The following is a 12,586-nucleotide window of genomic DNA, read 5'->3' as shown; positions in this document are numbered from 1 at the left end:
AAAAAACAACAAAAAAACAAAAACAGCGTCTCTCCTATCGAACGTTTCCTCTGCCCCCTCTGCTCCCAACGCTCCAGCTACAGCGGTGATCCAGAGCCCTGACTCGCCTGCCAGGTCTTCCCTCGCCGCCACCACCATCTGCACATCACCGTTAACAAACCTGACCTCAGGAAGCTCCTCTCGGATCCTCCCCGCTCCCCCGGGCCCGTCAGGCCACAGCGAGACTGCGGGAGAGCCAGACGCTCATGCCACAGTAGTCAATGCTTGTGACTGTGAGGAAGAAACTCGAGGACAAGGTGATTGGTCATTCCCTAGCAGTAAAAGGAAAAGAATGAAGGGTAGGCTACATTTAGACATGAAAAAAGAAAAAAAAAGCCACAGGAGATCCCCCGCTGGGAACGGGTCGGAGGTGCATCCATCTTTGCCAGCTGTGTGATCTTGAACAAGTTGCGTAACCTCTCTGAGATTCACGTCCCCTGTCAAACGGGGGTGGGAAGGGTACTGATGGCCCGGGCCCCACTGAGGATGGCACAAACACAGCGCCTGCCACGTTTTGTGGTTGCATTCCTACAGAGACGCTTCAAAGGAAAATTCTGAGTCCAATAACCTGAGAGCAACGTGAAGTCCCTTCACCTAGAGCCACTTCCCTGAAAACCATGAACTCCACTGCTACAAAAAAATGTTTCAAAGGGAGCACTAAGGCCTAGACGGTCCATGAAGCCAACCAGTAAGACATGAAAATCAAGTTATTCTTATTTTCTCGTCAAAAATGAAATCACTAAATAAGCAGCGAGGGGAATTAGAAAACGTGCCTGCATGGAAGGCAGCGTGAACCGAGCACGCGTTCCACTGGGTGCTGGACTGGGTGCTGCCCTGAGCCAGGAGGAGTCCTGGCCCGGGAGTGGGCTGGCCGAGAGCTACCCAAATGGACAGCTGGGAAGCTGACATCTAATGTGAGCATTTCTTTTGTTGGTCATGAAAAAAAACACACACAAAAACTAAATACATGTAATCTTCTTTGTGTCTTCCTGGGCACACTAATCCTCAGGGACCAACGCATCAATGGCCACTGTCACAGATGTGTTAAGTAAAATGGCTTTAATTTCTCAAAGCGAGAAATTAAAGTCTTTAACTTCAGTGACTTGTATAAAACTGAAAGACCCGATCTGGATATTTTACTTACATTTCCTTTTTCTTTCCCAGACTAGAGGCATACAGTTCAATGTTTATGCCACACATACAAAAAGTGGGTTTTAACATTTCCGTCGTTTTTCTGTGAACATTCGATCCTTAACCATGTCATTCTTTTGAATTTGTTCTTCTGGGAAACCATGTGTCTCGAGATTTTCCTCCTTTTGTAACCCCTTCCAAAAGTATGTCAGAATTCCATTTTTTAACACTTCCAGCTTCCCAGACAGTTGCAGTCTGACATCCTATGTTTCTCCCTTCCTTCCCACCTCGTCATGTAGAATTACCCTGACCCAAATTAAAATGAATGCGATTCATTCCTCATTCCAAAATACATTCCAGATGAAATATTTTTTAAATATATTTTTTATTTCAGAGAGAAAGAGAGAGGGATAGAAACATGAATGATGTGAAAGAATCATCGATTGGCTGCCTCCTGCACACCCCTCACTGGGGATCAAGCCCACAACCCAGGCATGTGCCCTTGACTGGAATCGAACCTGGGACCCTTCAGTCCGCAGGCTGACGCTCTATCCACTGAGCCAAACCAGCTAGGGCCCAGATGAAATATTTAAATGTAAACAACAAAACTATAAAATAGTCAAGTAATGTATGAGCAAATATTTAGATAATTCAAACCACAGAAGCCACAACAGACTGCCTAAATACTAAGGCTAAGTACTTAAAACTTCTACACAGAAAAACTCTCCATAAACAACCTCAAAAGGTACACAAAAACTGAAATCAAGAAACAATCACGAACCAAGATGGCGGCATAGGTAAACACCTAAACTGCTGCTTCGCACAACAATTTCAAAACTACAACTAAAAAACAAAACGTCTATCACCCAGAACCACGGGAAAGCTGGCTGAGTGGAAGTTCTACAACTAAAAAGGAAAGAGAAAACAGCATTGAGAGGTGCACAAGCGCTGAAAAGCTGAGGTACGGAGGCATGCGAATTGGGCTGGCGGTGGGCGACTGGGTGCGCTGCTTTTTTCAACCCGAAGGGAGACAAGCTCCCGATTACTCTGAACTCCAGTCTCTGGGGAGATGCTAGGGACCCAAACTCCTATGGGGAGAAGCTGGACTGTCTGCCATCGGGTCGGAAAGTGAGGGTGGCTTTCTTGCAGAGGTGCATGCAGCAATCATTGTTTACTGCACTGGGGCGCAGGACGCAGGGACTTGGAAACGCGGAGACACAGAGACGGCTGACTGGCAGCCATCCCTGTTTGCCACGCCTTAGCCTAGTGACTCCCTGAGACTCCGCCCTACACAATCTACAAACCCACCCAAGCTCCAGGCAGCGGCTTTAGCATATGAATGGCCTGCCCTATTGCAGCTTAACCTAGCAAACTTGCAGCCCGGGTCAGACAGCTCCAAAACCTCCAAACCCCAAGCAAAGAGGAGAAAACTGTAGTTCTCACTGTAGCGCCTGCTGGGTGGCCTCAGACAGTAGCTGACCTGCACCCCATTGGAGATCCAGAAGCCAGTGTACCTAGTGGTCAGTGTGAGACGACACCAGATTTCAACTACTCACATCCATAAGTGACACATTCAAGAGGCAGACTCAGTGAGCACCAAAGCCCCACTGAAGCAAGTCCTGCCCCATAAGCGTGTCTCCAGCACAGTTCTTCCATTATAGACACAGCGGGTCCTCACAGCCAATTGGCCTGGTGGTCAATTCCTCCCAGTGTACCAACAGCAATCAAGGCTTAACTACACCAAGACTTTGCACTCAGCCTACAAAGGGGTGCACCAAGAGTGTCCACCTCAGGTGATAGGCTGAACCACTGGTCACCTACCACAGAAAACCACTCCATCAACACAGGGAAGCAGCAAAATGTGGAGACAAAGAAACATGTCACGAAAGAAAGAAATGGAGGAAAGCAAACTACTGGACATAGAGTTCAAAACCACATTTATAAGGTTACTCAAGAATCTTCTAAAAACCGCCAAGAAACTTGATGACACCTCCGAGGAGCTTAGTGAGACCTTCAAGGACCTTAATGAGAATGCCAAAAAAATGGAAAAGGACCAGTCAGAAATTAGCATACACTGTCTGAAATAAAGAATATACAGAAATTCAACTGTAGATTAAAGGACCCCAAGAATCAAACCAAAGATCTGAAATATGAGGAAACAAAAAACACCCAACCAGAAAAACAAGAAGAAAAAAGAATCCAAAAATATGAAGATAGTGTAAGGAGCCTCTAAGACAACTTCAAGCATACCAACATCCGAATTTTTGGGGTGCCAGAAGAAGACAGAGAGCAAAATATTGAAAACCTATTAGAAGAAATAATGACAGAAAACTTTCCCTACCTGGTGAAAGAAATAGACTTACAAGTCCAGGAAGCGCAGAGAAACCCAAACAAGAGGAATCCAAAGAGGACCACACCAAGACACATTATAATTAAAATGCCAAGGGCAAAAGACAAAGAGAGAATCTTGAAAGCAGCAAGAGAAAAACGGTTAGTTACCTACAAGGGAGCACCCATACGACTGTCAGCTGATTTCTCAACAGAAACTATGCAGGCCAGAAGGGAGTGGCAAGAAATATTCAAAGTGATGAACAGCAAGAACCTACAACCAAGATTACTCTACCCAGCAAAGCTAACATTCAGAATTGAAGGTCATATAAAGAGCTTCACAGACAAGAAAAAGCTAAAGGAGTTCATCACCACCAAACCAGGATTACATGAAATGCTGAAGGGTATTCTTTAAGAAGAGGAAGAAGAAGAAAAAGGTAAAGATAAAAATTATGAACAACAAAGTGACAACAAATACATACCTACCAACAAGTGAATCTAAAAATCAAGTGAATAAAAAATCTGATGAACAGAACAGACTGGTGAATATAATAGAATCAGGGACAGAGAAAGGGAGTGGACTGACAATTCTCAGGGGGAAGGAGGTGCGAGGGGTGCGGGAAGAGATTGGACAAAAATCTTACACCTATGGATGAAGACAGTGACGGGGGGTAAGGGCATGGGGTGGGGTGGGTTGGGGTGGGGAATCAGGTGGAGGGGAGCTATGGGGGGGAAAAAAAGAGGAACACCTGTAATAATCTGAACAATAAATATTTAAAAAAAGAAAAGAAACGATCACATGACAACGGGCCAATATTCTAAGTACTCAGAGATGTTAACAGAAAGCAATATACAGCCAAGGAGAAAAAACTGCAAGTGACACAGATAGTTTATTTTTTAAAAAAACATAAACAATCCAATAAACACAAGAGTTCGACTCAATAAGAAAACTGCAAAACAAAAGAGCCCAGTGGCTCGCTGCTTGAGTGTCGACCTGTGAGCCAGGTCACCGCCAGGACACATGCCCAGATTGCAGGCTTGACCCCCAGCCGGGAGTGTGCAGGAGGAAGCTGATCAATGATTCTCTCATCATTGATGTTTCTTTCATTCCTCTCTGAAATCAATAAAAAAATATTTTTAAAAATTTTTGTTTTATATTTAATATGAAATGGGGCTACATTTTAATCTTATGTGGGTGGAATCTGGGGCCTACAAAGACCTTAAAATTGTCTGATTTTAAGATCTCAGGACGCCTGGAGGGGGTAAATGAGGGAACAAGGGGGACATATGTAACACTTTCAACAATAAATTATTGGGGGAAAAAGATCTGAGGGCAATCAGAGCAGAGGGTCTCAGGTCCTGCAGAGGAGCAATGGCTGTCAGGGCTGAGATGAGGGGCAGATGGGTTCTTATTGGGTGTCACAGGCATTGGGAGAGTAGAGAACTCACAAGATGAAAGTCTTCTCCTGCAGGTCGAGAACATTTGCATCAAGAGAAATCTATTCCTGTGTGTCGCCCTCCACCCGGCCCCCCTCCACCATCACATTTCCAGGCCACCACGTTGGCCCCTTTCCACACCCCATCCCACGTCTGAGCAATGATTTTCACTTCTGAGTAACGAGCTCTAAGGTTCTGGTGAGCCCTGGAATCTTGCAAACAAGTGGAGTCTGAGGAGTGGCTGAGGACCTGAGACCTTGGCTTTGGAGAAGGTTGCCAGCCAGAAAGATCCACTCAAGAGGCCCCGCCTCTGACACTTCACAGACTGTGGCCTCTCCCTTCACCTCAGAAATGTGACACCAACCTGTAGGGTCATATTCCATTTATTATTATCCTGTTAAACCTGAGCTTTTCACTCTCTACTGATGGGTTCTTCCCACAGTGACTGCACTATATCTGGGCACTGGTATTTAATTAAAATAACAAGGACTGCCCTAACCGGTTTGGCTCAGTGGATAGCGCGTTGGCCTGCGGACTGAAGGGTCCCAGGTTCAATTCCGGTCAAGGGCATGTACCTTGGTTGTGGGCACATCCCCAGTAGGGAGTGTGCAGGAGGCAGCTGATCGGTGTTTCTCTCTATCCCTCTCCCTTCCTCTGTAAAAATCAATATAAAAACAAAAAAAAAACAAAAACAAAACAAGGACTTAGTCTCTAGCCTTGCTCTAAAAGTTGGCATCTTATTCAGAATTAGTGCAGCCCGTTCATTTCCCCCATGATCCTCACTAATAGCTCACAAGCTCGTTTGCATTCATCATACATACATTTCCCCTGCTCCAAGCAATGCTTGGAAAGCCCAATTCCCTCAAATCATCACGTTATTTTATCTTGCTGTATTAGTACATTTAACTATGTTTAGATGTTCAAAATAACTGCACATAAATACAGCATCAAACACTAGGTTCCCCGCCCACATAAAATGTCCTGTAAAATATGCACCCAAGTGTTCAGAGGGAGGCTCCTGGTTTAATCTTTAGGTAACACAACCCTCTGGTACAGCGATTGTCAGCCTTGTTCATCTCACGGCACAAAGAAATTAAAATTCTGTGGCTCACCAAAAAAAATCATTTTGCCGCCTACAAAAAAACTGGTATAATTTTGTGCCGGAGGCTAAGACCAACAAGTAGTTAGCATAATTATTCGAGAAGTCCATTAGAAGGCTAATATTCAGTAAGAGCTGAAAATCAATCAGCATTGTATTACCCTGCAGCTGGCTGCTGGCTGAAGGCAATCCCCTAATAACCCTTTGCTGTTTCCCAAACCTTACCATTGATATGTCTGTTTGCTTTGTTAAAGGGCAAATGTGTATTCTGGTAAATAAAAAGCGAATGGGTCCGGGCATTCAGGAGCCCCTCCACTGGAGAGTAAGGCCTCCGCCTGGCTCCCCCAGGCCTTCTAAATTCCTATTTATTGTCTAGTATACCCATTTGTGCGCAGCCTCTTCTCCAGACCTTGAACCCTAGCCAGGCCAGTTTTGATTCATTCACACCAGACAGCTCTTGTTGTGTTGGCTGTTGTCATATTTTCCTTCGACAATCTAAGGGAAAAGAAGTCAGTGCCCCTGACTAAACAGTCAGGTATTGTGTGTTTTAACAATTCTGCAGCACACCAGTGTACCTCTTATGGCACGCCAGTTGAAAATCACTGCTGACAGATTCGCTTGGTATTATCTGGTTGTACAGTGTACTCTACAAATACATATTTTTTCAGAAAACAAATTTGATATTTTGACTATCTCAAGCTGCTAAATGTGTTGTATTAATACCTCTGTAGTGTCTGTAGTTAACAATATGCTGCATTTAAGAAGTGAAAATCAACTACTTTTACTAAAACATTTGCATAGCATGGAAGAACTACACAAAGAAACCATTAGCATATCCAAAGAGTATGCAAAAACAAAGCATATAAAATGTAGAATTTAACTATGCAAATTATAGGAAGCCTTCAGACAAAAGGGTGTCATTGTTTAGTGATTAGTGTGAGCAAAGTACACAGGGAACAGATAATTAGTTCTATTACAATAAATTTGGCATCAGTCAGTAAATGTGTTTAAACCATAGCACAGTCCTTACTAACAATGTAATCATGGATTTTTAATGTTATTCTGATTTTTTTTTAATATATTTTTATTGATTTCAGAGAGGAAGGGGAGGGAGAGATAGAAACATCAGTGATGAGAGAGAATCATTGATTGGCTGTCTCCTGCACGCTCCTTACTGGGGATTGAGCCCTGCAACCGGGGCATGTGCCCTTGACTGGAATCGAACCCGGGACCCTTCAGTCCGCAGGCTGATGCTCTATCCACTGAGCCAAACCAGCTAGGGCTTATTTTGATTTTTAAAAAGTGTTAACTTATTAAGAATTTAATTGTTCTAGAAATGCAAAATTGACCTCAAATCAGAGAAAATATATACACACAAAAGAACTATGATACTTTCAGGAACATAATTAAGTTAGCTACCTTCCCAAATATGATAGGAGAAGACTGAATTGACAAGTCAAAGTAACTTTATACAAAGAAAAATTTAACTTTTGGCTCTACATTGGATAATCCAAACAAAAAGTGGAGCTTAACTTCCTCATTACACGAAACTGAGTTTTCTATTGCCCTCTTTTTAGCACATTGACTTTATAAATGAATGGTTCGCCAGGGCCAGTAATTTTTTCACTACCACTTAGGTACCTACATGTATATTTTCCAAAATCTGTAAACAGTATTAAGGAAAAACAGTGACTGCTCCATTCAGATCTGCCCAGTACAGTGAGTCAACTTCACATGCAGTGAGTCTGAGTATAAAGATGTCAATGAGCACAGAAGCAAGACTACAAACTGATGTTAACCACCCAACCCCTTTTTTGTGATTGGTTCCAAACACAGCACAGGGAAGATGGAATGAGTAATTTAAAAAAGCGTATTTTATTTCCCCATTAGCACTAAGCCATTTTATTCAAAATGTGTTTCAAAATACTTAGCCAGATTGCCAACCCCAGCCACTGCAACAGAAATCCACTGAGACACCATCTAGAGAGAACAGCTACATTGCTGTATATAATTTATTAACTTAGTAGTTTAATCTCTCAATATTTAGCAAGTTCGTGTAAAAATTAATATCCCTACAGGTTTATAGTGACATTAATATAAATGTGTAATTTCAAAGTCAACATTCCTTTCACTGTGACGTAAAGTTCTTCAAGGACAGCTGTGGACTGGGGTGAAAGAATGGCTGGCTGTGAGGATGGAGCTGCACCAAAACCAAACACCCTGGCAGCTCAGAAAGGCATCGATACACACACCCCCTCAGAATGCTGCTACGCCCGTGTCTGCGGAACACACTTGTCTCATTATATAATATAAAGTATGTCCTCAAATTTGAAGAAAATAAACAAACCAAGATGAATGCATTTTCATTTCAAAATAACCATTTTAAATAAAAAGTTCCCCGTGCTTAACTCTGTTCAAGAGATGGATTTATACATTTTCTTCACTACATGTACAATTTTTTTAGCCTATCACAGTGCCCCATTACAACCAGTTTAGCAATCAGAACTCCAGTGCCTTATTAAAAACTGCATTCAGTATAAGACTGTAAAATTTGCAGTCGAATCCTTAAGACACTGAATTATTACAAAGTCTAAAACATGTAATACCATTCATCAGCACCCCAGAACCTGTAAATTCTTGCAAAAAAACATCACATGTGCATATAATTCCAACATAAACTTTGTAGGGAGGGGTCATAAAATAAATACTACAATATTTTTCAACTCAATTTAAATGCTGCCTTGATGGTTAGATAAAAAGAATAATATTACTAACAGAGAGAGTCAAACTAGTTTTAAAACTTTTCCAAGTAGTTAGAGCAATGTAGCAAAACAAAGATAAGCAAGAGCCTATGCAGATACATGTCTCCTGTAGTGTAACTGCTGCTATGAGGTACAGTCTGTAAGCAATTAATACAATATAAATAGGTGTAAGCTACCACTAGCTCAGTCTGGCGAAAAGCTTCTCAGCCAATGTAGTTGGGGAGGGAGTGAAGGGAAATGGAAGGGAAGGACAGGGTAGGTTTGCAGGGGGAACATCATTTACGCACTTACTACTATCACCATCTTGTATGTAACAGTCCACTGTCGCAGAAAGTAAATCCTCTCCAAGTATATGGGTCTAGAATTTACTTTATGTAGTATTAAGATTATTTCAGTATTACTAATGCTTCATTTGATTTATATTTGGACATACACATAATCATGTATGTATATCAAAAACTATAAACAGAATTTTAAAACACTTTTATCTCATTTTTGAAAAGTTAATAGTTAAGACTCAACTATGTGCTACAGAATTTTCTAGACTAACTAAACTCAGGGGTAAAACCAAAGGAAAACATTACTATTTCTTTAGTAAATGGCTTGTGCGAAACCTCAAGCTCACTCATCTTTTTATAGATGGGTTTATTTGATGAGGATTGTGATCCAATGATTGTTTAGCAGCAATTTTACCAAACTGTAAATTCTTTTATTAACAGGCATTATAAACAGATAATACTCATCTTACTTAAAAACCATGAGTGCCACACCGGTGAATATACAGCTCATGAATAACTTAAAAAGTATTTCCCATTTTAAAAGGCAACACTCAGCATACAAAAACCTATACTAAACTAAGAGGCTATAATATGGATACATGATTGATGTGTCTAAAATGATATATATACAGTACATAATTAATGTTAATTATGTGATCAGTACATTTTTTTTCTATATGATTCCCTTCATGCTTCACTTTCCCCAGAAACTGAATTCTGAACTTCCTCTTCTAAAATTGGTACAATCAGGTTATCCTTGGACATCAAATTATATTTCATCACAAATTTAGTAAACCGATGACACAAAAATGTTTCATTCTGTAGAGAAGAAGAAAAAATGTTATTTTAATTTACTACCCAAACCAAAAAAATGAGACATAATATCAGCATATATTATTGTCATCATTCTGATAAGATTGCATCAGGATAATTAGTAAAACATACTTACTTCATATTCATCAAATATCTGCCGATGATGAAAATAAGCATGTGAAAATATTCTGTAAATCCTACGGCATACTGATCCTAGTTTTGCTACAGATGATTCCTTTATGCTAACCCTAGAAACAGAAATCATAGATCATAGAGCCTGACAGATCTTATGAAAATACACAGTATTCCAACCTCCTAACTTCACAAGCGTGAAAACAGACACCGAGGGGAAAGGTCACAGTGCTAGTGAGTGGCAAGAGCAGGACTAGAGCCCTGTTCGCTCCTGAGCCAGGGCTCCTTCTATGCAGCCAAGTGCCTAAGGAATTCAGTATCATGGCTTTGAAACGTTGTAGTTCAATGCGATTAAAACAAACCCGACAAATCAAAACTTACTAAAACACACATATGACATTAACAGTTTCTCTAGAGATGATTAAAACTGCTAAAAGGAATTATTGTTTTATTCCATAGAACTTGATTTTTTTTTTTTTTGAGAAATAAAAACTGCCTGCATATTTTAGATATTTTTTTTTTTAATGTATTTGGATACTGAGGCAAAACCCAGTATTTTTTACATATTTTATCTGAGCTCTTTAGAGTTAATGATATTTGGGGGAAATAAAATTTCCAAATCGATCCACCTGGTAACAAATTAAAAGACCAGTCACAAACCTCACCAATAATATAAGACAGTGTACACAGGCTTCTTCCCAGATCTTATTTGATGAGGACTGTGATGGGCAAGGACAAGGAATCCTTCAGACACAAGCAGTCCAGCTCAGAAAAGTCTGCTCCTGAGGCATGCTGTCTAAGAGGCTGACTGTCACAGTGATTCCAGGAAGTAAGTGTGCACATATCCCAACTCTAAAGCGTCAGAGAGCGACCCTGGGCAAGGACACAGCAGCCGGGACTACCCTTGCCTGAACTGGCCTGTGAGCTTTGGGAACTAAGTCCTGCTACCTTTAGTTTAACTATAACCCTAATTTAAAACTTGAATAAAAGATAAAGGTTAAAGAATACAATGCATTAACCAAGAACCTAGTTTTAATTTTAAAAACAACAATCTTTTAAATTAAATCCAAAAAGTTTAATGCCATGTTTAAAAGTTTGTTTACCTGCTGGGAAAATATTTATTGCTATTCAGAAGACATGCAGCACCATCAAGTGTGTGTCTAGTATAGTCTATAGCAGGACACTACAAAAGAAAAGACATAAAAATGCATCAACAAAGAGCTCTGCCTCTTAGTTTAGGTGTATTTATTATATGTGTGTCTTATTCTGAAAACCTAATACATCCTAAAAAAGAATTGCCTTATAATATCAGAATGACTAAAATTCAGTGTTACATCAATAAGACTTTACTATCACCATGAACTATATCAGACTCTAGAACAGGGGTGGGCAAACTTTTTGACTCGAGGGCCACAATGGGTTCTTAACCTGGACCGGAGGGCCGGAACAAAAGCATGGATGGAGTGTTTGTGTGAACTAATATAAATTCAAAGTAAAGGAGCGGAGGGAAGAGCAAGAGAACCGGATAGAACAGCCGGATCCGGCCCGCGGGCCGTAGTTTGCCCACGGCTGCTCTAGAAGATACATGAATCAATCTCCTAATTTCTCACTCCCAACACTGGAAAGAACATCTGATTAGCTCATTAACCCTCTGACTTTACAAATGAGGAGACTGAAGCTGGTCAGTTTGCAGAGTCTGCACAGGCTTCTTCCAGGTCTTAAAATTATCTGTGGGCAAAGATAAGGAATCTTTCAAAACAAGCAGCCAGTTCAGGAAAGATCACAGAGATTTACTAGTAAGTAAGCAAGCATGTAAATATCCCAGCTCTATAGCCCAAGACGGAGAGCCCTGGAGAATGGTGCACAGCAGCAGGGACTGTCAATGACTGATGGCCAATGACTCAGGCAAGATCATACAGTTAGGCAGGACTCAAAAACATGTTTATAGCAGGAATATACTGGGCCCTCCATCCACTGACGTATACTTTACCAAGGGCCCAGAAGCCTCCTTCTCTTCACAAACACCTCGAGGGATCACTGCCTTCTAACATCCTAGAAGCACCCTTTATTATGCGTCTGGCACCCTATTATCCTAGCAACTTTCTAAAGAATTTTCTCCTTAACCTCCTTTGAAATTTGTATCTTTACATTTTAATAAACCTGTCTTATCCTATTCCATTTATCAGAAACAACGAAACCTATTGTCTCATGGCAAATCAGCAAACCCACTAAAGGAAAAGTAAAACTGCAGGGTAATCTCCTCACTCAGTTCTTTTGAAGGCAGACAGGGAGAAGGATCAGAGGAAAGGAGCAGTGAGAATGAACCCGGGATCCACTTGAAGGAAAAAATGAACTGGTATTTAGAAATGTAAATTAGTAACTATTAAATATAGCTTATTACAGTGTGATGGTAAATACTTAAAGATTATCTAAACAAACAAAAGAAACAAGTATCACATGGCCTCACTCATATGTGGACTCTAATGAACAAAATAAATCCAGACACAGAAGCATTGAACAGAATGTGGAATCTCAGAGGGAAGGGGTGGGTGAGTAGGTGGGAAGAG

The 12,586-nt window shown here is 41.0% G+C and overlaps 1 protein-coding gene across 2 annotated transcripts in view; it reads right to left on the bottom strand.

Annotated features, from left to right (window-relative positions):
- Positions 1–8,015: 8,015 nt before the first annotated feature.
- Positions 8,016–12,586, bottom strand: part of LOC308247880 (MOB-like protein phocein) — a 45,536-nt gene continuing 40,965 nt past the window's right edge. For both annotated transcript variants that reach the window (XM_080667654.1, XM_080667652.1), the window contains 3 exons: positions 11,123–11,202; positions 10,024–10,135; positions 8,016–9,893 (listed from right to left, as the gene is read on the bottom strand). In XM_080667654.1, the coding sequence (XP_080523780.1) occupies positions 9,762–9,893; positions 10,024–10,135; positions 11,123–11,202 (324 nt within the window). In that variant the 3' untranslated portion in view covers positions 8,016–9,761. The remainder of the gene's footprint in view (positions 9,894–10,023; positions 10,136–11,122; positions 11,203–12,586) is intronic.

The sequence above is a fragment of the Plecotus auritus genome (genome assembly GCF_963455305.1).
Source record: "Plecotus auritus genome assembly, chromosome: 5".
Lineage (NCBI taxonomy): Eukaryota > Metazoa > Chordata > Mammalia > Chiroptera > Vespertilionidae > Plecotus > Plecotus auritus.
The sequence above is the reverse complement of the archived record's forward strand: the minus strand, read 5'-3'. Positions and strand labels throughout refer to the sequence as shown.